This window comes from Solanum tuberosum, unplaced genomic scaffold (genome assembly GCF_000226075.1).
Source record: "Solanum tuberosum cultivar DM 1-3 516 R44 unplaced genomic scaffold, SolTub_3.0 scf00172, whole genome shotgun sequence".
Classification (NCBI taxonomy): Eukaryota; Viridiplantae; Streptophyta; class Magnoliopsida; order Solanales; family Solanaceae; genus Solanum; species Solanum tuberosum.
In genome coordinates this window covers 909,041-935,197 of record NW_006239095.1, presented here as the reverse complement: position 1 = coordinate 935,197, position 26,157 = coordinate 909,041, and the positions used below count along the sequence as shown (strand labels likewise).

General features: G+C 36.0%; 1 protein-coding gene across 4 annotated transcripts; it reads left to right on the top strand.

Moving 5' to 3' along the window:
• The first annotated feature begins 56 nt into the window (after nt 1-56).
• LOC102590545 (callose synthase 3-like) lies at nt 57-23,119 on the top strand. Of its 4 annotated transcripts, none has more exons than XM_006354135.2 (43): nt 57-200; nt 1,641-1,842; nt 3,043-3,143; nt 3,558-3,682; nt 3,757-3,850; nt 4,005-4,115; nt 4,208-4,324; nt 4,467-4,559; nt 5,496-5,587; nt 5,921-6,047; nt 6,617-6,754; nt 6,862-6,938; nt 7,027-7,120; nt 8,151-8,270; nt 8,365-8,482; nt 9,124-9,458; nt 9,547-9,599; nt 9,684-9,744; nt 12,139-12,220; nt 12,310-12,359; nt 12,465-12,551; nt 13,139-13,276; nt 13,402-13,496; nt 13,647-13,731; nt 14,036-14,196; nt 14,294-14,417; nt 14,551-14,651; nt 14,751-14,880; nt 14,956-15,107; nt 16,969-17,078; nt 17,218-17,349; nt 17,553-17,621; nt 17,709-17,895; nt 17,966-18,119; nt 18,799-18,918; nt 18,990-19,108; nt 19,328-19,411; nt 20,059-20,171; nt 20,286-20,515; nt 20,608-21,405; nt 21,487-21,537; nt 22,158-22,343; nt 22,860-23,119. In XM_006354135.2, the coding sequence occupies exons 2-43, from the start codon at nt 1,659-1,661 to the stop codon at nt 23,106-23,108; spliced, it is 5,847 nt and encodes a 1,948-aa protein (XP_006354197.1). In that variant the 5' UTR covers nt 57-200; nt 1,641-1,658; the 3' UTR covers nt 23,109-23,119. The 4 variants fall into 4 exon arrangements, with proteins under 4 accessions (XP_006354197.1, XP_006354196.1, XP_015167171.1 ...); XM_006354134.2 differs by having other exon boundaries at nt 1,624-1,842; XM_015311685.1 differs by having other exon boundaries at nt 1,613-1,842.
• The last annotated feature ends 3,038 nt before the right edge of the window (nt 23,120-26,157 follow it).

Here is a 26,157-nt window from a genome sequence, read left to right as displayed (position 1 = left end):
CTCTCACCCCTACCCCCACCCCCACCAAATTCACTTTCATCACCATTCTTTCTTTCTTTCTTGCTAAGTAGCTTAAAGTTGCAGCCTCCCCAAAAACTCCCTTCTCTCTCTACTATATACTACTACTAGGGTTTGTTTTGCTGGCTCTTCTTCACTTTCCACCTTTTGCTTTTACACCATTCTTGAACTAACAATTAATGGTAAAATGCAGCTCTTTTGCTTGCTTAACTTTACTGAAATCCCCTTTTTGTTGTTTGTTTGTTTGCTGAATGTAGATGCACATCTTGCTTTTTCTATGGGCTGTCTTCTTTTTTTCTTATCATTCTTGAATCTTTATGCAAAATTTTACCTTTTTGGGTTATGTGGGTGTGTTTGGTTTTTGTACATTTCAGTTGGGTTTATGCTAATGTGCTGGTAAAAATGTAAGCTTTTTATTTATTTGAAATCTTGATCATCATATCAGTGGTAAATGCAGCTCTTTTGCTTGGTTAACTTTACTTAAATCCCTTTTGTTGTTTGTTTCTTTGCTAAATGTAGATGCACATCTTGCTCTCTCTATGGACTGTCTTCTTTTTGTCTGTCATTCTTGAATCTTTATGCAAAATTTCACCTTTTCTGTTATGTGGGTGTGTTTGGTTTTTGTACATTTCAGTTGGGTTTATGCTAATGTGTTGGTACAAAATGTAAGGTTTTTTATTTATTTGAAATCTTGATCATCATATCATTGGAAAATGCAGCTCTTTTGCTTGCTTAGCTTTGCTAAAATCTAGATGCCCATCTTGCTCTCTCTGTGTACTGTTCTCCTTTTTCTGTCTGTCTTGAATCTTTTATGTAAAATTTCATCTTTTTGGTTATGTGGGTTTGTTTGGTTTTTGTACATTCAGTTGGGTTTATGCTAATGTGCTGGTAAATATGTAATCTTTTTAATTTATTTGAAACCTTTATCACCATATCAATGGAAAATGCAACTCTTTTGCTTGCTTAACTTTGCTAAAATCCTTTTGTTGTTTGTTTCTTTGCTGAACTCTAGATGCCGATCTTGCTCTCTCTATGTACTGCTCTCTTTTTCCATCTTTCTTGAAACCTTATGCAAATTCACACTTTTATGTTCTGTGGGTGTGTTTGTTTGTCTTTTTGTACATTTTGTCAGTGTTATGCTGATGTGCTGTAAAATGTTTTTTTTTTCATTTATTTAAAATCATGATCACCATATCAATGGTAAATGCAGCTCTTCTTCTTGCCTAACTTTGCTAAATCCATTTGATCTTTTTTTCTTTGCTTGACACTAGATGCCCATATTGCTCTCTCTATGTACTGTCCTCTTTTATCTATCATTCTTCAATTCTTATGCAAAATCACACTTTTATGTTCTGTGGGTGTCTTTTTTCTGTTGTACATTTTGTTGGTTTGATGCTTATGTTGGTTAGTGCAGCTCTTTTGCTTGCTTAACTTTGCTTAAATCCATTTATTCTTTGTTTCTTTGCTTAACTTTTCTCATTTTCACTCAATGCACGTGAAGATCACTTGATGTAGTATATTAGTTGCCTGTTTGTGTTCTTTTTTTTTAGGTTTTTAATCTTATTTACCTGATGCTAGTGATTGCACAATTAAGTTCATATTCAGACTTTTAAAGTGAAAAGGTGTGAAAGTTAAATATAATGGCGTCAAGAGGGGGACCGGAGCCGTCGCTGCAGCGGCGGATTACACGGACCCAAACGATGGGGAACATTGGGGAGTCAATGATTGACAGTGAAGTGGTGCCATCTTCTCTGGCGGAGATTGCTCCTATTCTTCGTGTTGCGAATGAAGTTGAGCCCAGTAACCCCCGTGTCGCATATCTATGTGAGTTTCTACGCCCATCTCTGTAGTTATTCATTGTTGAACCTTGTTATCGAGAAAGTTCAGTCATTTTGCTAACGTGATAACTGGGAGAGAATCAAGTAGCAGCTGTCATGCTCTCTTTATTACTCATTAAAAGTTGATCTGAAAAAATAATTTTAAGATTAGATTTCTTCCTATCCAATTTAACGATTCAACTAACAAAGAGACATTCTTTGGTTCAATTACAATGCTTTTAAAGTTTAGAACTCACAGATATCTTTATCAAAAAATTGAACTTACAGATGGACAAATGTGTTTCAGTGTCAAGGTCATCAAGATGGACGAAAACTGTCCTTACAATTTTGTTTGAGATAGTTTGCTATGGAATTGCTGAGTTTTACTCTCGGATTTGATGACATTTTTGATGTCTAATTATATGCCCTCATTGTGGCCATCTCATCTAAAAGCTAAAGCTTAAGCTAGTAGAGGGAACACACTTTTTATTTTATTAATTATATCTTCACTATGTCCCCCTAACGTGCAGGCTTAATTCTTTTTCTTCAGCCAGCATGGGGAAGTACTATTTGATAACGGGTGGCGGGGAGACTCAAACCCAAAATCTGTGTTTGCTTTGATACCAAGTTGAATTTGTGTAACCATCTCATCTTAAAAGTTGAAGCTATTAGAGAGCACACCTTTTATTTTGTGTCACTTACTATGTCATAAGAATGGAATTTTTGGCCTTCAATTGGTAGATTTGGTCGTGCAGGAGACAGCATCAACCCTACCTTGAGAGCATTTGGACTAACCAAGCTTCAAATTAGATTAGGAGTATGTGGACTAGTCAAGCTTGAAGTTGGACTAGGAGTATTTGGACTAACCAAGCATCAAATTAGACTAGGAGGGCATCATGGTTTTGCTTTTACTCTTCCCTCCGAATTAGGCAACCACCTTCTATTGGTGTTAATATGGAGTTCTGGAGTTACATGATACATATAAATAATATCTGAAATACAATGAAGTGAGGTAATTTGTAATTGAAGGCTTACAAATTGCAAACAACTAGAAAGGAAAATGGGTTTAGTGGATTTGGACTATGTGAACTTTCTACGATTGATTCTGTTCATCTTGTTATTGACAGTTTCCGTACTTGGATTTGATCTTATATAAATATGCTTTCTAGTTTTCTGTTCTAACATTCAGACATCATTCTTTTTGTAGGTCGGTTTTATGCTTTTGAGAAAGCTCATCGATTAGATCCCACTTCAAGTGGACGTGGTGTTCGACAATTTAAAACTTCCCTCCTGCAGCGACTTGAAAGGGTAAGTGGCAAATCATGGATTTTTCTCTCCCTAATAATTTGTCAATGACATGCTCAAAGAATGGTTGGCCCAATATGTTCTGTTAAACGTGTTTCTTAGTGACATTTTCTTTGCGATGCCCATTTGTTCCATGTCCTTATAGTTCTCACGAGTTGACAGTTTATTCCTGTAGACGCTTTTTTCAGAAGGTCCTTTAGATGATACTTAGGAATCCAACTAAAAAGGTCATGTGCCTGTCATGTCCTTTAGTTGTCCAATATTTTCTTATCTATCTACTGCTTTTCATTTTCTTTTTCCAGTGCTCTTTCGTGCTTTCATCTTTGGGTGTGGTCATCAATCAAAATTGATTGAAGATCTCTGATATGTTTGTGCACAATTGTAATTCGTGTAAGTGTGTAACAAATTTATTTTCAGGAAAATGATCCAACTTTGATTGGAAGGGTTAAAAAAAGTGATGCACGTGAAATGCAGAGCTTTTACCAGCATTACTACAAGAAGTACATTCAAGCTTTGCAAAATGCTGCTGAGAAAGCAGATCGGTGGGTATAGTGGTCTCTTTCTTGCTTTCAGTTTAAACTGAACATACTTAATCTCATATTTTTTAATTTTCCAGTGCACAACTTACCAAGGCATACCAAACTGCAAATGTACTCTTTGAGGTTTTGAAAGCAGTTAATCAGACTCAAGCAGTAGAAGTTGATCGTGAGGTGAAGTATTTTTCATTGACAAGTCATTTCAAACCCTTCTTTTTCTGCTGGCTTTTCAGGCTCCAGGTTTGACTTACAATAAGTCTACTGCCTATCCTTGTTTATAACATTGTTTTCTTTGTGTGTGGTGGATTATTGGTTGTCCATTAACTAGATTTTGGAAGCTCATGATAAAGTTGCTGAGAAGACACAGATCTTAGTCCCTTATAATATTCTTCCTCTGGATCCTGATAGTGTAAATCAGGCAATTATGAGATTTCCTGAGGTTTGTATTCTCGCACACAGGCTTTCCAACTTTAGGCATTTCTTTTTCACATTTGTTGCTTTAATAAATTCTCCTGTTTCCTCCATTTACAGGTTCAGGCTGCTGTTTACGCTCTCCGAAATACTAGAGGTCTTCCATGGCCCAAGGATTACAAGAAGAAGAAAGATGAAGATATTCTTGACTGGCTTCAAGCTATGTTTGGGTTTCAGGTAGAGTAATTCATTTTTGATACACTGTTAATTTTGACATGCTATTTCGTACTTATTCTGAGGTTAGAAGAAAGTTTATTTCGGTTAGGATGAAAATCAATATGCGTTGTTGAGCTCATTTCTTTTGTCAATTGCTTCTCAGAAAGATAGTGTTGCAAATCAAAGGGAGCATCTCATTTTGCTACTAGCCAATGTACACATACGCCAGTATCCAAAGCCTGACCAACAACCCAAGGTGTGAGACATGATACTGCTTTTTGTTATTGATGAGTGAACAATATTTTCCCTCAACTGCTAAAACATGTTTTTAGTTGAAAGGATTGTCATACTTTGTGAAAAAAATGAATGTCATTATTCAATATTTAATAGGATTGGTTGAATTGTTGAATATGCTGGCTAGCTGATAGTTGGGGACTACTTGCTGTCTGGCAAAGTAACTCTCAATGAGGCCCCTGAGACTGTTAAAAAGATATTGTATTTTTGAGTTCCTACTCTCACTAAAGCTCAAAGAGTGTATTTCTACTTGGTTGATGTTTGTTATATTCTTATTTTGCAACATATGTTCTTTGTCATTCTGATTCTAGTTTTTCTGAAGAAATATGTACTTGCTTAAAAAGACGAGAAGGGAACTGTCTTTTTCATATTGAAAAAGTAAGTTCATTGAGAGTAGATATCTGCTGTGTAGTTATCTCCTTGCTCTCAGTTTCTTAATGCCGATAGCACCATGACTATCAGATTTTGAACTTCATCTTTTAGTATCCATCTTTCAAACTTTTGGAGGAATTATCTTCTCTAGAAGGCCAGTATCCTCATTTGGGCCTCAAAACAACAATACTTGGTTGCTGCAGTTATGCTAGTCTTCGTTGAAGTGAATGAGAACTGTAATGCATAATTCCAGTGTGTAGTAAATCCTTTATACACATGCGACCTTTATAAAAATAAATAAATAAATCATTTATACACAGCAAAATGGAATTGTCAAGTGTTTCTATTAATGGAGACGCTGAGATGATACATTTAATATGATGAATTAAAGGACTAATTCTATAACAAGAATATGCATAAATATCTTTGGTTTTGAAATTTTTGATTGATCGGTCTGCTTTGATTGGTGTGTGGGGGAAGCTTTCAATTATGGGGTTTTCATTGTTCATTGTGTTGTTTCATGTAGTTGGATGAGCGTGCTTTGAATGAAGTTATGAAGAAGCTTTTCAAAAACTACAAGAAATGGTGCAAGTACTTGGACAGGAAAAGCAGTTTATGGTGAGGGGCTTCTTTTTAAGTTTTAAATAGTTATGTCCTGCTGCCTTCAGACATTACTGCTTGAAATGGAATTCGGCTTTGTAAGGAAACAACTAATATACCTCAAACTTTCATTGAAGATCTTTTCTTGATTGTTATCTATTAAAGTAGATAGAATAGAAGTCTCTGCTCTGGTGCTTTGTACTTCAGAAGAGTATAATAAGTGCCTATGGATTCCCTTAGTATCTCTTGTGGATGGATGTGTTAGTCTGTAGGAAAGAACCGAATATGTTGCAATTTAAGTTCATGTTTTAGCTTGCATATGTTGATTTTTCTGATTGTCAAAATCTGCAGGCTGCCAACGATACAACAGGAAGTGCAGCAGCGTAAGTTATTATATATGGGATTGTATCTTCTCATATGGGGGGAAGCTGCAAATTTAAGATTCATGCCGGAATGCCTATGCTATATTTACCATCACGTAAGGTTTTAAAATGTTTATGTTTTACGAATTTAATGGATGTCTGAAACAATGTTTTGAAGAACATATTATTATCTTCTCTTTTGTATTTATGACAAAAAAAATGACAAAGTCAACATTGATGTAATAGTGGGATTCTTTGTTGCTGGATTTCTTGGATGAGAGCAAACCTGTAAATTGTTTTTAGTTACATGGTGATTTGGTTTATCAAATTGTCCTCGGACATGTTAAAACTTTCTTTGGCTGACAGTTGAAATAATTTTTCGTACTCTTCGATATTGTGTAAGGTTGCTGCTTGGTGATACGAAAATAGTCAAAGTAGAAAAAGTAAGATTAAATAATGATTGTAAATCTAGAAAAAAGATTTTTTTTCATAAAGTAGCCGTGACTCTACCTATTGAGAGAATTAAATACGCTTCTCAGCTGAGAATATGCTGCAATCATCTGTGGGATACTCAGCTGCTGTGGTGCGTTATTTATATTTTTAACAATTTACCCTTTTGAATATGCTTCAGATATTTCTTGTGTAGTTAAATCATTTGGATCTCACACATTGGTCTCTCATGTAGATGGCATTCGAACTCTATGGCATGCTAGCTGGCAATGTTAGTCCCATGACAGGTGAAAATGTTAAGCCAGCGTATGGAGGGGAAGAGGAGGCTTTCTTGAGAAAAGTTGTTACTCCTATTTATGAAGTGATTGCACGGGTATTGTATGCATTTTAGTACTATCTGTTTTCTCCAATCTATTGTAATTTTTATTTTCTTTAGAACTTGAAGAAAAAACTTTCTTACATCCTTTTCTGTCATTTCAGGAAGCTGCAAGAAGCAGAAGAGGAAAAGCAAAGCATTCCCAGTGGAGGAACTATGATGATTTAAATGAATACTTTTGGTAGTCAACCTTTCCCTTTTCTGTACCTTTCTTCTGGTTCGCTTATCCAATATTTTGTTTATCTCTGACTTCATGCGTAAAACTGTAGGTCAGTGGACTGCTTCAGATTAGGTTGGCCCATGCGGGCTGATGCTGATTTCTTTTGCCTCCCTGTAGATGTAGAGCAAGCTGAGAGAAATGGGGTAAAACTTTTAGCTGCTGAAGTCTTCTTAATTATACATTATCTTCTGGTTGATTATCTATTGTCTTTGAGTTTCTTAATTTGAATTAAGTTTTGAAGGAGAGGATAAAAGTTGCGTCTGCTCTTTCAGGTCCTCTAGTTTGAAAGGACTAATTGTGCTTTAAGAGGGATTACATAGCTATGGAACAAATATAAGGTTCTGACTTGTTAGTATGTGGACTTATTTTCATAGGAAAATAGGGCATTGCACTGACAATATGAGGGTCCCTTTTCTCCATTCACTGCATAGACGATAACTTAACATGTGCTATACAGAGGACCTAGGATTTTGGTGTATTAGGCAATAGCACTGACAGTATGAAGGAACATATCTTTTCTGTTCCCTGTCCAAATGCAGCTCAGAACCTTTTCTTTAATGCGCATAATTAAACTTCAACGTGCAATAAGAGGACCTTTTATTAGTTCAATAGGCATAGTTGTAGCTGAAGACATTTTTAACTTCGTGTGTTCCCTGTCTTAATGCAGCTGCGAATTTTCTTGCAACTACCTAGTTGTTTGGCTATATTCCTGCCCATTTGCATCATTTGTCTGTGGTTATTGTTTATACAACTCACCATATAACAAGGGTGTTGTTTCTAATCATTTAGAGTTGGGGTTTGGTTTAACAAAATTGTGAGCTTTGTTAAAGGAACTCTGCTTTCGGTGACTCTCCGATATATATCAACTACCTTTTCCTTTTGATACTAGCCATTTAACTCATGGTATACTGTTTGTAATCCTGGTGACATGGTATGTGGATTTGTCTGTTTGCCTGCCATTGACAATTCATTTAGCGTTTATGCTTCCGTCCCTTTGAAACTGTAATTTTCTTTATTTTGTGATGTTACAGAACTGATGTCCATATGCTCTCTCTCATTAGCTTACGTGATTAATGCATCAGAGTATCTACTGTTTTTTGTATGTTCAGTGAAACTTTATCCTTGATGGCATGAACTCATGAACTAATTAGATCAAGTTATTATGAAATCTAGGACAACAAGGCTTTAAGTGATCGCTGGCTGGGGAAAGTTAATTTTGTTGAGATACGATCATATTTGCACATCTTTAGGAGCTTTGACAGAATGTGGAGCTTCTTCATATTGTGTTTACAGGTACTTTCTTCTTTTGGAAACCATGTTTGGATTGTCCTTTATCTTTATGTAATTGACGATGTAATTTAGATAAGGAAGTGTTGATTGTGTGTAGGCAATGATAATTATTGCTTGGAATGGTTCGGGAGACCTGAGCATGGTTTTCACTTCAAATGTTTTCAAGAAAGTATTGAGTGTGTTTATAACAGCTGCAGTTTTGAAGCTTGGGCAAGGTTTGTAAAATTATTTTCTCTTCTTTATAAAATTATTTGTTATGGTTGATGCAATTTTCATGGATGACAATGTTGGAAGTTTTTAGTGAGTGATTGGATAATACATGAAATTGATAATTTTTAGTAAGTGATTGGATATACATGAAGGATTATTTTTCTTTTCTTTTTTACTTTTAAGGTAAATGTTTTATGTGTCCCTTTTGATACAGCTAAAATACGATGAACTACTAACAGCGATTTGTTGAACAGAATTTACAATAAAAGTTATTTAGAGGTGAGTGTAGGTTAATTCTTTCCATTTGCTTAAGCGTAATCTGTTAGCTGTGGTAGTGGGAGTTGAAAGGTATCCAGTAAATTAATCTGTGGGAAAGCTGTCCGGACAACACTGTCATTAAAAGAGAAAGTTATTTAGCATTTGATGTTCCGCAATATTAGAATATATATGTCCTTGAAGTTCAATGAAATCATAATCGTTGAGACAAATACAGTTTGATTGCACACAGGCAGTCACAAGTGACAAAAAGCATACTGGAGAAGTTACTTTATTTAAATGGACATGCATCATTTTTGGTGATCCCTTCATCAGTGCTCTGATTTGTGTTGCCACACTATTTTGATATCTTACATTTAAACTGTTGCAGCCACTCTTGATGTGATGCTTAATTGGAAAGCTAGGCGAAGCATGTCATTCTATGTTAAACTGCGATACATATTGAAGGTCATATCTGCAGCTGCTTGGGTGATCATTTTACCTGTTACATATGCTTATACATGGGAAAATCCTCCTCCATTTGCCCAAGCCATTAGAAATTGGTTTGGCAGCAACTCAGATTCTCCTTCACTGTTTATTCTGGCTGTGGTAATCTACTTGTCACCCAATATGCTCGCTGCTCTGCTCTTTCTTTTTCCCTTCGTTCGCCGATTCCTAGAGAGATCACACTACAAAATTGTGATGCTGATGATGTGGTGGTCACAGGTAATGTGTTTTCTGACTTGTTTGTGCATTTGTAAGAGCTCTTATTCGTCTGTTCAGAAATCTGATAAATTTTTTTTATCAATTGCAGCCTCGTCTTTATGTTGGTAGAGGAATGCATGAGAGCACTTTTTCATTGTTCAAGTACGACACACTTAGTCGAAGCTTTTAAACTTTCATATTGATGGTTCCACTTTATATCTTATTAGTTTTTATTCTAAATTTCAGATACACTATGTTCTGGGTACTTCTAATTGCGACAAAACTAGCATTCAGTTTTTATGTGGAGGTAATGCCTTTTCTGATGTCAACTTTTACCTTTTAGTCTTCAAAGCAAGCCATATAATCTGGAAGCATGTTGTTTTGGTTATTGATTTCTGTTTAGGCGTATTGGAAGGACAATGTCACTTACATATTAGGGGATTGACTTGTAATATGCATCAACTTTCAACGTGCTAGCCAATAGCTATTATTGTCTTATTTTAGAGACATTTTGTCCTACTCTAGTGTTCTATGAATTGGTAATGCCTTTGGGGTGCTGTCCTTCCTTGTATCCTGCTAACGCGGGATGTTTTGTGCATCAAGCTGCTATTTTCTTTTACTAAGTGTTAATGAAATAGACCTTGAATCTTACTCAACCCAAAAAACTAGCTCAAGAGGTGAGGATAACCCAAGACCATATACAGAGACCAAGTACCCTTATCCCACCCAATGTGGACTCCAACATCCCACACGCGTAGGACTAGACATCTGGAGTGTGAACTGTATAAGATGGGGTCCCAACATCGGGTACATAATGAATTGGGTTGGGCTTGACTATAATACCATGTTAACTCAAGAAGTGAGGATTGTCCAAGACCATATTGTAAAGAGGACCACATCTGTCCTTTAAGGGATGAGTGGCTTCTTTGGTATGACTTTGACAATCCTCATCTCTTGAGCTAGCTTTTAAGGTTAAGTTAGGCTGAAGGTCCATAACATACAGAGTAGAGCCCAGCCCCCAAGGCCTAGCTCAAGTGGCAGAAAGTGGAGGATTTGTGGCTTAGGTCGCAGGTTCAAGCCCCACATCATGCAAAGTGAAGCCCGGTATTTAAGTGGAGAAGGGTAGAGGGGCGGGCCCATTATCCACCGAGTTTAGAAGGCTGTGATTGGTCCAAAGGGCGGGTCACAGACGGATTTCTCGGTTATCAAAAAAAAAAAAACATACAGAGTAGAGCCCATCCCAATTCTCATTTCCGATGTTGGGTCCATATTAAAATGCCCATGCTTCAAATGTTTGCCCTAGGCGTGGGTGTGTGTGAAGAGTCCCACATGGGTCCTTTAAGGATGGGTGGTCTCTTTAATATGTCTTGGGAAATCCTCACGTCGTGAGCTAGCTTTTGAGGTTGAGTTTGGCTAAGGTCCATGACACATAAAGTGACCAAGTACCCTTAACCCACCCGATGTGTGACTCCAATTCTAAGTACGAATATATACTTTTCAATTGTCAAGTCCCACATTGGTTAAGCCCAAGAGCCAAACCCGTTAGTCTCTTTTTTGTATTTTTCCATGTTGGACCCCATGTTATGTTATTCACACTTGAGTTGTCTAGTCCCGGGGGAGTGTAAAATTCCACATTGGTTGATGAAATGAGTTGTGGTCTTCTTCTATGGTCTTGGGCAATCCTGTCCTCATGATCTCATTTTTGGGTTGAGTTAAACACAAGGGTCATATCTTCACATTGCAAAATTATGTGTGCTCTTATCACCATTAACTTGAACATGAATTTGACGAGTCTTTGATTCATTAGAATAAGCATTTCTCCTGAAAATTATTTGTTCTCTTTGAAGGATTTCTTGCAAATAATAGAAATGTTTTTTTTGAGGTAAAGGTAACTATTTAATATATCACAAAAATCCATCACCCAAAGGATTATAGGGGATTAGAGGGGATTTACAGTCCAAAAGGCGCTAGGGTGAGTAAAAAGCTGAAAAACAAAAAACTTACCACTTCTCCTATGAAACTATGAAACTGCTAAATCTTCTATTATAACCCCATTAGTTCCTGTTTACACCAAAAACAAAAGAGACCGAGACAGTTTATCTTGATTTTCTGGATGTGATTGCTTCTATCTCCAGAATGCTTTGGGTTTCTTTCTTTCCACACAGTCCACCATATGCATGCTGGGATGTATTTTCACCAATCCTCCTCTGTCCTTCTTCTTCCCACTCCTTTCCAACTGTTCAGCATCTCAAAAGTCAAAAGTTGATTTAGGTATTATCCAGTTCACTCCAAGGATACAAAAGAACATGTACCCCAAATTTACAGTTGTCTTGCAGTGCAAGAACAAATATTCATTTGTCTCTTTGTCAAGACCACATAGTAGGCGTCTTGAGTTAATCTGTAAACCTCTTCTTTGTAGGGTTTCATGAGTTAAGCATGCTCTTCTAATAATAGAAATGTTGTAGTGTAATACTTACAGTTATAATTTTTTTTGAAATGTTAGACCAGATTTTTGGTTTATTAAGATAAGCATTAACAGGAGATTGCTGCTGAATGTGACAACTGACAAGGAGTACACGCTAAAAGGGAAAAATGACCCAGTTCCTCACATTGTTTTCCTTATCTACAAATTAATATAATATGTTCGTAAAAGTCTCCTGCTTTATGAGTTATACTGACACTGAAAAGTTGTTTGCTGCAGATAAAGCCTTTAGTGGAACCAACAAAAAAAATTATGAATGTCCACATTACCATTTACCAGTGGCATGAATTTTTCCCCCATGGTAATGAACTTGACTTGAACTTGAACTTTATGCTATTCGATATTATGCTCCTCTCCTCGTGGTCCTAATGTGGCTATTTTAATTTGCAGCAAGCAGCAACGTTGGTGTTGTTATCGCTCTTTGGGCTCCAGTTATCCTTGTAGGATTCTCCTCCTCGTTTGGATAATCTTTAACAGAGGCGTGGTATAATACTAGAGTTTATTCCAGTTTAGCTAAAACACTGGTCATATTTATTTTATTGTAGGTTTATTTCATGGATGCTCAGATATGGTATGCCATATTCTCCACAATATTCGGTGGTATTTATGGAGCATTTCGCAGGCTTGGAGAGGTTGGTGGTTAACTGCTTCACTTCTGTGGTCTTTTCGTCTGTCTTAACCTTGGATTTTTTATGGGTAATGATTTTTTTTTTATGGGTAATAGTCTTGGATTCTAATTGAAAAATGAACATAATATAGATTGCTTAGTTTTAAGTATAAGCTGTTTCTGCAAATTCTAACAAAAGAAGATGAGAAGCTAATATATTTAGATGTGATCTTTATGTTTCTGGTCTACTTTGATATGAGCTTGGTGTTTTCTAGCAACCTGATTGACTTAAGTGCTAGTAAGAAAAAATCATATTTAAATGCTGAATATGTCACCAATTTATGTGCGTTTCTTCTTAACCTATGTAAGGAACAATATGCTTGGTTTAATTTATGTGTATTCAGTAGCCTAGAATCTCTTCAGTGTTCGTTCATATCTGCCATATCATGGTAAAGTTTGGGGGCTCATCCAACTGCTGTTGTTTCTGAAAAAAATTGTGATTTGAACCTCAGTAGTAGCTATATTTGCAGACTCGCACTTTGATGGATTGATTGCTCCCAGCAAACATTTTAGGTTTCTTTATTGGCCTCTAATTTCTCGTCTTGCTTTCAGATTCGAACTTTAGGCATGCTGAGGTCCAGGTTCCAGTCTTTGCCTGGTGCTTTTAATGCTTGTTTGATACCAGAGGAGAAGAGTGAGCAACCTAAAAAGAAAGGACTAAAAGCAACATTCTCACGAAATTTTGCCAGGGTTAGGTTCCTTTTTCCTTGACATTGGCTTCTAATATCTGTATGTGTTTAAGCTTAGAAATAGTGAGAAGGAAGTGATCAGGAAGTTTTAACTTGTGAACTTTATAAAATGTCATCATATATTAGGTGCCATCCAACAAGGAAAAGGAAGCTGCAAGGTTTGCTCAATTGTGGAACAAAATAATCACAAGTTTTAGAGAGGAAGATCTTATTAGCAATCGGTAAGTTCTGAAATGTCGCACAGCATTTTGGCCCTTCCATCATCCTTATTACAACAACAACAACAACAACAATCCAGTGATCCAACATCCTTCTTTGTCAATCTAAATTATGCATTTACTTACGACTGTTATGCTTGCATTGATTTTCAGTGAGATGGATCTTTTGCTTGTTCCTTACTGGGCTGATCGTGAGTTGGATCTCGTGCAATGGCCACCATTTTTGCTTGCTAGCAAGGTTCTTCTCTTCTCTTTTTAGTTTTTATTTTTTAGTTTCTAGTCTCATACTTGCTGCATCTCAGTAAAAGATTTTACTTCTTAAATAGTTTTGCACTAAAAGAAAAAATTATTTCTTAGTGTTGGTAAATGATTGTGCATTCCATTTGACTAGACTGGATTTGTTTGGTCATTTTAATATTTGATGTATTGTGGGTTTTACTTTTATTGTGTATTTTGAATGATTCCTGTCTTCATCCAAAAATCAGTAGCTGATGGCATATTTGTTTCGTTTGATTTCTGATGCACTCAAATTGTATGAATAGATTCCAATAGCAGTGGATATGGCTAAGGATAGCAACGGAAAGGACCGTGAGCTGAAAAAGAGGATTGAGGCTGACCCATATATGTCATCTGCTGTTTGTGAGTGCTATGCTTCATTTCGCAATGTGATAAAAGTTTTGGTTTCAGGTCGTCGTGAGAAGGAGTAAGTTTCTGCAAGAATATAGTGATTAATGCTGCTTTTCCTTTGCTCAGAATATGCTTTCTCATGTTGTGACTTCTCAATTTGTGTTGTTATTTAGGGTTATAGAGTATATCTTCTCAGAAGTTGACAAGCATATTGAGGCTGGTAATTTAATTAGTGAGTACAAGATGAGTGCTCTTCCCAGTCTCTATGATCTGTTTGTTAAGCTCATAAAATTCTTGGTAAGTTTTCAAAGTCCAGTCTTGTCGAATTTTTTTCATTGTCACTTTATGGATATCTTTACCCATCCAATTTTTGTTGCGCTGATGAATTGGGAAATATTGAACTGAAATTGATTTTTCTGAAATTTAACAGCTGGAAAATAGGCAGGAGGACAGGGATCAAGTTGTACTTCTATTCCAAGACATGCTAGAAGTTGTTACGCGAGATATAATGATGGAAGATCAACTATCAAGGTTTTTCTTTGGCCTATAATCGTTAATCATGCAGGTTATTCATGAATTTGGTGAATGGTGATAAATTCTGTTTGGGCATTTTTCTTTTCAATCAAACAGCTTGGTAGATTCCATCCATGGAGCCCCAGGGTATGAAGGAATGATCCCTCTTGATCAGCAATATCAGTTATTTGCTTCTGCTGGAGCTATCAAATTCCCCCCTCCTGAATCAGAAGCTTGGAAAGAGAAGGTAGGTCAAGTTGAGGGAAATATATTTGCAGTTAGTGTTCATGTTCCTTTTCTAAACGATGTTATTTTTCCACAGATCAAAAGATTGTATTTGCTGCTTACAGTAAAGGAGTCTGCAATGGATGTACCATCCAACTTAGAAGCTAGGAGGCGAATATCCTTCTTCTCCAATTCATTGTTCATGGACATGCCCACAGCACCAAAAGTCCGCAATATGCTTTCTTTCTCGTAAGTCCTCGGTCCTTGTTTATTGATGGTCCTTCTCCTTTCCTGTTATCAATTGGTGCATTGCATGATAACATGTTTTCATGGTAATTTGCACAAATTACTTTTGGCTAGTGATTGTTGCTGAAGATGGAGGTTGATTATAGGTAGTATTGATAATGTTATTATCTCCAATTGCATTTTCCAATGTTGTGCCCCATAATATTGTGTCTACACTCCAATTGGAAGACCCGAATGTGTGAGGAGGTGTTAGGTTGTCCCGCATTGGTTAAGGGAGGGGTTGTTTGTCTCCTTACATGATCTTGGGCAATACTCGCTTCATGTGCTAGCTTTTGAGGTTGAGTTAGGGCCAATGTTCATTTCTTAACATTGCGTTATAGTGCATATGAAGTCAACTAAACATGAACTCACCATTAGGGAAAAAAGGCAGAGTAAATGAGGTATCATGATGTGCCTATAGTTTTATAGTGGACAGATCGTCCTTGTATTTACGTACTGGGCGTTTTAAGGGGAAAATTGCTTGTCCAGAAAATCTTAGAGAATATTGAATATTGCGGAAAATGAGGAAATGGGTAGTAAGTTGTAACGTAAAAGCATTTTTCTTAATTAATTTGGTTGACATGCTGAGCCACTCACATACCGCCATTGAAAATTCTAAATACTTTAAATGTAGCATTTGGATAATGAGGGATGAAAAATATTTGTTGTAGAGGAAAATGCAAATAAAAATCTTTCTTTAGACATTCTCATTTTGGACTACTCAATATCCCCAATCATACCGAGTATGAGTAGTTGGATATAGTTATTGTATTTTTTGTTTGTTTCCATATAAAACATCAACTATGTGTGATGCATAAAAATATTCTGTCAAATCAGCATTTAAGGGTGTGTCAGGTGGTCAATTAAGTGGATTGACAACCATGAATTTTGTCAGGTGGGTCAATTAAGTGGATTGACAATTATTTATCCTCAAATAATTTAAGTGAAAAAAAAAAGGTAAACATGACAACAAAATTGTTCGTCTCATAGTTAGTCAGAAGGCCATAAAAAATAATATTTGTCTGGCAATAATTTACCTTAACCCAATTATATAATAATTCAAGGGTATAATTGGAAAGATGTTTTTTATAAAGTTTTAATCCAAACACAAGATGAGGTAGAAAATAATGAACCAAACACTTGATAAAAATAAATCCTGCACTATTAATTCCTGCATTATTAATTTCTACATTATTAATCTTTGTACCAAACGACCCCTAAATGTCTTAATGATTGCAGCAGTCTTGGAATGTTATTGTGAATAAACAATAAACTTCAGTAAAAAGGGGAAGAATAAGCAGTTGTTGGACAATTCTAGTAGGATATTGATGGAGATATAATTAAGTAAATAAAAATGTGGTTTCTCTAACAGTTTAATAAAGTTTTAGATGAAGTTGGTCACTCAATTTTAACATAGTATGCAGAGATCTTGGATTCAAGTTCACCACCATTCATTATCAAAAGGATGTTCACCTTCTCCCATGAAAAAGAATCAGGGGACCGTGTTGAAGACATGATAAAAGGGCAGTGTGTCTAGAGAAATTTATCATCCCCGTTAAGTAAAAGTGTGTTCTCTCTAATATATCAAGCTTTTACTAGGATCTTCACACAATTTCAACACTCACTACCTTAACTGAGTTTGTTTGTGTTATTCAAATTAACTTAAGTCATGTAATGTCGAATGTAGTTTATTTTTGGAGATGTCAGTATTATCACAAGATGTAGATCATGCCTCGGGTAGTTCTTCTCATGTTTCTTCAACTGACGTGAAGCATAGGCGATTAGATTATCAGTCTGACTTGTTTCTTGAACTTCCTTACTTTAGTGTCTTGACCCCATATTACACGGAGGAGGTGCTTTTCTCATCAGATGATTTGGATAAACAAAATGAAGATGGTGTTTCCATTCTGTTCTATTTGCAGAAAATTTATCCAGGTTTGTTTGTTAACCTTGGATTTCAAGATGTCTGTTGCACAATCTACTGCTAGTGATTTTCCCCCTTTGTCTGTTAAGTTTAAATGTAATTTTCTGATTCCTTCTCATTTTTCACTAAACTGATAATGGTGGCATACAGATGAATGGAACAATTTCCTTGAGCGTGCGGACTGTACAAGTGAAGACGACCTTAGGTTTAAATGGTCTTCTGAGTTAGAAGAAAACCTCCGTCATTGGGCTTCATATAGAGGACAGACTTTAACAAGGACTGGTATGGAGTTCATATTTGTTTGGTGCATATGAGGAGGCAATGTTCTTGCTGTTAATTTTATGCTGATGTTTTCTAGTTTATCCTCTTCCTCTTCTTAAATCCTCTTCTTACTCCATCTAAACTTGCGCTCCAGCAATTTATAGTAAGACTCCTTCACAATTTGTTGACACATCTGATATATTGATGCATTGTCTGATTTCTAGTGAGAGGAATGATGTATTACCGCAGAGCTCTAGAGCTTCAAGCTTTCCTTGATATGGCCCAGGATGATGGTAATTGACTACTACCAAAGAATCCCTGACTACCTTCTAACATTGTATTCACCAGAATTGAGAAGTCATTTACTTTTCCATTAACAGATTTGATGGAGGGGTATAAGGCTATCGAATTAAATGAGGATCAGATGAAGGGAGAACGGTCTCTATGGGCACAATGTCAAGCAGTTGCTGATATGAAATTTACATATGTTGTTTCATGCCAGCTATATGGTATTCACAAGCGATCTGGTGATCAACGTGCACAAGATATTCTGCGGCTTATGACAACGTATGTTTAAACACTTTTAGATGGTCATCTGATAAGGCAATTTGCTAACCTCTATATATTCTCGTTAAAGGTACCCATCTATGCGTGTTGCTTATATTGATGAAATTGAAGAACCAAGCAAAGATAGGTCCAAGAAAGTTAATCCAAAGGCCTACTATTCCACTCTTGTCAAAGCTGCCCTGCCAAATTCACATTCTACTGAGCCTGGTCAAAACTTGGATCAGGTAAGAAGGAAGTGTGAAATAATCTCTCATAATTATTACTCACTTTGTTTCAATTTTGCCCGTTTATAAAAGAACGCTTCTTTCGTTTTTTGACAACTTTTTAGTTCTGACTTTCCACATGGCATGTTTAAGACCACAAGATCTGCATTTCTTTAATTTAAGACCACAAGATTCAAAAATCCTTTTTTACTTTCTTAAAATATATGAGGGAGTACATATATTTCTTTCAGTAGGAAAAAGAGTCTAGATTTCTTGCCCTTCAAATGGAGCTACATGGTCAATGAGGAGTCATATAGCTAAACCCAACTGAGGCATATATTTTTATTTTATTTTTAAAAAAAAACTGGTACTATTGTTGTTGTGGTTGTTTTATCTTGCCATATGGAAGTAACTTGTTAAATGCTGTTCCATTTACCTCATTTGAATCCCTTACCATGCCAGAATCTCTTCTTGGGAGATGTCAATATGCTTTGATTTCACAAGAGTGGCCTCCTTTTAGTTCTTAGCATCACTAATCACAACTTGAATGCATGTGAAATGTCTACTGAAATAGAAGGCAATTTTTGGAATACCATTTAAAAAGCAGTCTAGACATTCTTGTGAAGTTACACTAGCCGGAACAGTAGAGTTTTTTGTATAATACAATACCTTCTAATTTTAATCTGTCTTCTGCTTGTAGGTTATCTACCGCATAAAACTTCCTGGTCCTGCTATCTTGGGTGAGGGAAAGCCTGAAAACCAGAATCATGCTATTATATTCACTCGTGGAGAGGGGCTGCAGACTATAGATATGAATCAGGTATGTCCTTATATTAATATAAGATGTTGATTTCAATCTCTCCAAGCTTGACATTTAATTTCCATTTCTAGGATAACTACATGGAGGAAGCCTTAAAAGTGAGGAATTTGCTCCAAGAATTTCTGAAGAAACATGATGGTGTGAGGTTCCCTACTATACTCGGGCTGAGAGAGCACATATTTACTGGAAGGTAACCCTTGTTACAATATTATTTCACTTATTCTGAGTTGGTACCTGTATTATTAGTATCTCTGTAAGTAGGCTATAGCTTAGTACATCTTCCTATATTCCCTTGTAAGTATGGACAGCTGCAGTTTTTATGCAGCAAATAGTTATACAAAATATGTTACATTCTCAAAAATAAGATAAATTGTTTAGTAATACTTATCGCTTGTTTGGTCTGATGCAGTGTTTCTTCTCTCGCTTGGTTTATGTCAAATCAAGAGACAAGTTTTGTGACAATAGGCCAGAGACTGTTGGCAAACCCTCTGAAGTAAGAATTTAAATTTCCAGTGTTCATCCTTGTTTCTGTTTCTAATTTAGTAAGCCCTTTAACAAATATTTAACAAGCTCTATAAAAGAGAACTGTGTTATCCATTTATATAAATACTAAATGTTGTTGTCTTAGCTGATTTTTATGTAGTGAGATCGGTGGATACAATCATTTAGATATCTGTTTTGTGGTGTTGCTACCTAATATATATAAGGTAACTTATAGTCTCCTACCTCATTCCAACTTGGCGAGACCTCAAAGCTGTGCAAGATAAAGCTTAAAACTTAGTTGGGACCATGCAGGGCTGTTACCAAATGTTTTAAGACATCTTAAAACTGAGGACTGCTGGAGTATACGTAGTTCATTCATAACAAGCAATTATGTGGAATTGTAGACTGTCTTATTTACAGTTAGAGATAGAATGAATACATCAGCTTTATGAAATAAATTGGCATTTGATAATCTAGCCCTCTTCAAATACTAGTCCACATTTGTCCTTGATCTGTGCTACAGTTAATTTACTATGTGCTTCTCTTTCATTTAAAATTTGTTTAGACTAGACTCTATTCATCCAAGTTCAAAGTTCTATACAGATGTTGGCTCTTTCTCCACTCTTATTTAATAACTTCCACTTTATATTTCTCCAGGGTTCGATTCCATTATGGCCACCCTGATATTTTTGACAGACTTTTCCACCTTACAAGGGGTGGGATTAGCAAAGCTTCTAAGATTATCAACTTAAGTGAGGACATATTTGCTGGTAGGTCCAAACTTTTTGAAATTTGAACATCTGTACCTTAATGTTTGTCTTTTTCATCTACTTGTGTAATTTGACTTGAGAAACCTAATTTCTTCATTTACGATTTTTGTTTAGGCTTTAATTCTACACTTCGTGAAGGCAATGTTACTCACCATGAATACATTCAAGTTGGTAAAGGGAGGGATGTGGGACTTAATCAAATATCTCTATTTGAGGCCAAAATAGCAAATGGCAATGGAGAACAGACCCTGAGTCGGGATTTATACAGGCTTGGACATCGTTTTGATTATTTCAGAATGTTATCATGTTATTTCACTACCATTGGTTTCTATTTCAGTACCTTGGTATGTAGCTCAAAATTCACTGTGTTGTAATGATTGTATTGTTTCCAAAAAAGTTAGTTTACCCCTGACTTTTTTCTGCTTGCCTCTGGCAGATTACAGTCCTCACCGTGTATGTGTTTCTCTATGGTCGCCTTTACCTTGTCCTTAGTGGACTTGAGGAAGGGCTTAGCAATGAACCAGCTATAAAAGACAACAAGCCTCTTCAAGTGGCTCTTGCTTCTCAGTCGTTTGTGCAAATTGGGTTTTTGATGGCCCTCCCTATGATGATGGAGATTGGGTTGGAGAAGGGATTCCGCACAGCACTCAGTGAATTTATACTGATGCAACTGCAGTTGGCGCCTGTATTCTTCACGTTTTCACTTGGTACTAAGACCCATTATTATGGAAGAACATTACTCCATGGAGGTGCAAAGTATAGGCCTACTGGTCGTGGTTTTGTGGTCTTTCATGCGAAGTTTGCTGATAACTATCGCTTCTACTCCCGTAGCCACTTTGTCAAGGGACTTGAGCTAATGATATTATTACTCGTGTATCAAATTTTTGGTCAGGAATACAGAGGAGCTGTTGCATATATCTTAATCACTGTCTCAATGTGGTTCATGGTGGGAACCTGGCTCTTTGCTCCCTTCCTCTTCAACCCCTCTGGTTTTGAATGGCAAAAGATAGTTGATGATTGGACTGATTGGAATAAGTGGATAAGTAACAGAGGAGGTATTGGTGTCCCCCCTGAGAAAAGTTGGGAATCATGGTGGGAGGAGGAACAAGAGCATCTTAGGCATTCTGGAATACGCGGTATTGTTGCTGAAATTCTGTTGTCTTTGCGCTTCTTTATCTATCAGTATGGGCTCGTCTATCACTTGAAGATCACTTTGAAAAATCAGAGTTTTCTGGTATGCCATGTATTTGACCCTTCTCTCTTTGCTCGTAAATACATATCAGGCTATATTCTAATATTTATGCATGGATCGCAGGTTTATGGTGCATCATGGTTAGTAATAATTCTGGTACTATTTGTCATGAAGGTAAGACCAAATTCTTCATATAATTTGTTACAAGAATCTATACAGGATAAATTACAGAAGGCATAATACATAAATGTCTTTTAACTTGGCTGTTGCTGTCATCCATGCCCTCCAACTTTGGGTGTGCACAAGTAGACACATGCGTTATGTGTGGCGTAATACACGTAGGATTCCATGTAGGACACAAAAATGTCACGTAGGACGAATGTGTCTATTTGTTCAATTTTATATAAATGTCTACTTGTGCACACCCAAAGTAAGAGGGAATAGATGTCAGTTGAGGCCAAGTTAAATGGCACGTTTATGTATTATGCCATTACAAAAATATAAAGAGCATTTTTCTCTGCCTGTGACATCCAATGTATATCCGAAGGGAATAGATGGATCTCTATACATTTCAAAGCTGTTTCCGAATCATGAGATGCTTTCAAGTTGCTTACCTGAAAAATATGGAATGCTCAAATGAAACGGGATCAGATCATCAGACTTCTCTTTACTGTTGCTTTGACTCAAAAATGACCAACTGGAATTGTCAATAACCACCCCTTTAATATAATATACCCTGACAAGTATTATTTATGCTGCTATCTTTTTCTGATTTATTTTCTATATTTTTTCAGACAATATCTGTTGGTCGACGAAAATTCAGCGCCAATCTCCAACTCGTGTTCCGTCTTATAAAGGGATTGATATTCTTAGCATTTGTCGCAACCCTGGTGATTCTGATGACACTGCTCCAAATGACTCCTAAAGACATGGTTGTGTGTATTCTCGCTTTCTTGCCAACTGGCTGGGGCATGCTTCTGGTTAGTCACAATCCTTATTATGCTCTTCTTCATGTATTTTCTTGTCCAGCTTTATACATTAAGATCTCATCTTGGTGGTGCTATAAAATTTTCCATACTCCGCGTATATATTATAAAATTCCAACAAGTATTCCTTGGTGATATTCTACTCAGAATTGTTGATTCCTTTATAATAACTGAACAGTGAGCATTTACTAAGGATTAAAACATGACATTTTCTTGCAATGAACAGTAATTAACATGTGTTTAAGGAATTTAGGCCCCAACTTTCTTGGGATTGAGGTGTAGTCGTCGTTGATCAAGGAAATCTTAGGCCCTTTGTACTCCTCTTTGTTGGCTGCTTATATATTTATCTCGTCTTGTCGATAAGAATTTTAGTAGTCAATATTAACAACTGCACAAACCCAGCTATCTGTACTATTATGGAGACAGGTAAATCCCCATGTACAAGGAGTGCAAGGGATCTAATCCGAGTTTGTGTGTTAATTTCCTTCTGTGTGCATTTTATGTTTTCAGATTGCTCAAGCATTGAAGCCTGTTGTTCGGAGAGCTGGATTCTGGGGATCAGTTCGAACTCTAGCTCGTGGCTATGAGATTGTGATGGGATTGCTTCTGTTCACACCGGTTGCTTTTCTGGCTTGGTTTCCATTTGTATCCGAGTTTCAAACCCGTATGCTGTTCAACCAAGCATTCAGTAGAGGTCTTCAGATTTCTCGTATTCTTGGTGGTCAACGCAAAGATCGTTCCTCTCGAAACAAAGACTAGAATTTTTTACATGAATAGGGCTACATTATTAACATTCATCCTTCTATGTTTGTAATTGTTGTTCATTCACATTGTAAGCTGCTGCCTTTGTAATTATCTAGTGGTAATAGCAGCATTTTTGGGCAATATCATATCCCTTTTTTTGTAAAAGCCATTGAAAAATTCCTTAATGGAATCTCTCTCTTACATTTGTTTCACCTGTGATAATTTTGAGTTATTTTTATGATCTTTTGCATAGTGTTATGAGCAGTGTTATGAGCTCAGTTGATTTGCATGCATTAATACAAACGAGCGGGTCGGATTGAATATGGTCTAGTTGAAAACAGGTTAAAACAAATTAAGAAAGATAGCATTTAAAGAGCATGGGCTGTGAAAAGCTTAGCATATGATATATATGGATGTCTAATAAAATTAGATTTGAACTAATTATGCAACTCGAATTGACTCACAAGACACCATTGTCGAAGTACTTACGATAACGTCCAATCCTACACTTTAAATTCAAGTGTTGTATAGTCGTAGCAATAATAAACCTAACAAAGGTTAGAGTCGATTTCAAGATGAAATGATGCTCCTCTAAGTCTTGTATAAACTAGTAGGATACAATATTTTAATCGAATAACACACGAAAATCTTTATTCCTACTGAGTGGCCTTTAAATGCTTTTCAAAAAAAAGGAGCAATTGACACAAAGGTACAATCCACACATAGTATTGGCACACTTCGTTAATCTCATTGAAATTTGTACAATTTTGATATTTATATATCATTAAATTATATTGTACAACTCTGATATGTATACAACATTAAATTATATTTGTACAATTCTAATATGTATACATTTTTAAGTTGTATTTATATAGTTATGATATGTATACATCATTAAATTGTATTTTTGAATAGTTATGAAATGTTTACAGTTCTGGTATGTATACACCACTAAATTATAATTTATCTAGTAGTTCAGATATGTATACACTATACACCATTAAATTGTAATCTAAATTAAAATATATGCACTTCTGATATATAATATACACCATTAAATTGTAATCTAAATATATTCTTTTGATATGTATACATTATTAAATTGTAATCTGAAATGTATACGCTTTTGATATATATATAGTCTATCAAATTAAAAGCTAATATGTACATCTTACATGTACTCACATAATGAATGTCTCAAATAATTCATTGAAATGAGGTACACTTTTTCTTCTTTGTGGTACTTCCACTTTTTAATTTGAAGTTTGAAATATGTGGAGAAAATACACTGAAAATATCAAGTTGTTTAAAAGCACATTTTTATGACCTCAAAACCCAAAAATAAGAGACATCATTCATGGTGATGAAATAAATATCACTTACTAAGTCGGTTGTGATGGATGGAACTCATTAATTTTCAGATAAATCGATTGAACTTCAAAAAATCTATGTACCAACACATATTGAAAGCATATATTGTTAATGGTGAAACAACGAGTATCAATTACTAGGTCGTTTGTGATGGACCTGCAAAATTTAAAGCAAATCAGAGTCAATCAGTTGAATTCCAAAAAAATTGTGTAACAACATACACTAAATGCACTAAAAATGGTGAATACCTGTTCCATGACTCCAAAATGCAAAAATAAGTAATGTCATTCATAGTGAAAAAATGAGTCCCTCCCATTCATATAATCAGAAAGAAAGATTGTTCTGAAATACTTCTCTCTGCTAAGTCTCTCTATAAAGCTCTACTTCTCTCCCACAATCCCTCCCATTCATATAATCAGAAAGAAAAGATTGTTTTGAACTGAATCTTTCAATCTCTTACATTCATATAATCAGAAACCATTTTCTCCCTTGTTCTGAATCTTTCAATATTCTGAATCTTTCAATCATGGATGACTGACTATCCTAGCAGGGGTTGGAAGTTCCATACCACAAACTTGGACTTGCTACATTTTCTACATGATCATGTTAGGGGTATGTCAATACCCCAACAAATGTAATCAGTCCATTAGAGTCGTATAAAGTTAATATTCGAGAGATATTTGATAGATTAGTGGGTGATCCTTCAGAGCCCAATACAAAGTTTGAGTTGGTAAAGCAACCGATTTGCAGTTCACAAATTGATAGCGGCTTTTTCTGGAAAAACACGGGCCATAACTTCACCATTCAAGCAGATGGAGACCCTTTGATGGGAAACGGAAAATACTTCAAATTACTCCGAAGAAAAGGTGTCCGGCAACCCAACGAACACATGCTGAAGTTCAGCATGGTCGTCTACACCCCTAACGATTCTGTTCCAACACCTCTTCAACACAAAAATGAAGTTCTGTGCAAATTAACAAAGATTGTCCTCTAAAAAAGTAATTTTTGACGACGACTCTTCAATCCCAGAAACGATGATAAAGATGTATCTTTGGGAATTCCATCTTTTTTTCTATATCGTATTAGGGTTTCGGACGCAACGCAGTTCTTCAACACCAGAAACGTGAAGATCAGGGTGCTCAATGTCTTTAAAGATGAGGAATATGCCTTAGGCCCCCAAAATTGAAGGGCCTAATTCACTACTAAAAAAACAGTGAATACCGACCTAAAAATTTCCGACCTCAAATGGAGGTCGGTATTTACAACTAGTCAGTTTTTATGCAAAATAATACCGACATCAAGAGGTCGGTTTTTATTGTAATTCATTAAAAATTCCGACCTCCTAAGGTCGGTTTTTATTGTAATTCATTAAAAATTCCGACCTCCTAAGGTCGGTTTTTATTGTAATTCATTAAAAATTCCGACCTCCTAAGGTCGGTTTTTATTGTAATTCATTAAAAATTCCGACCTCCTAAGGTCGGTTTTTATTGTAATTCATTAAAAATTCCGACCTCCTAAGGTCGGTATTTTCATTTCATCTAATTACTATTAATTAAAGCGACATCCGGATGTCGGTATTTTTATTTCATCTAATTACTTTTAAAAGCGACATCCGGAGGTCGGTTTGCGGAAAGCGTGAAAACCAAATTCCGACCTCTGGAGGTCGGAAATTTTCTCGGAAAAAATGAAT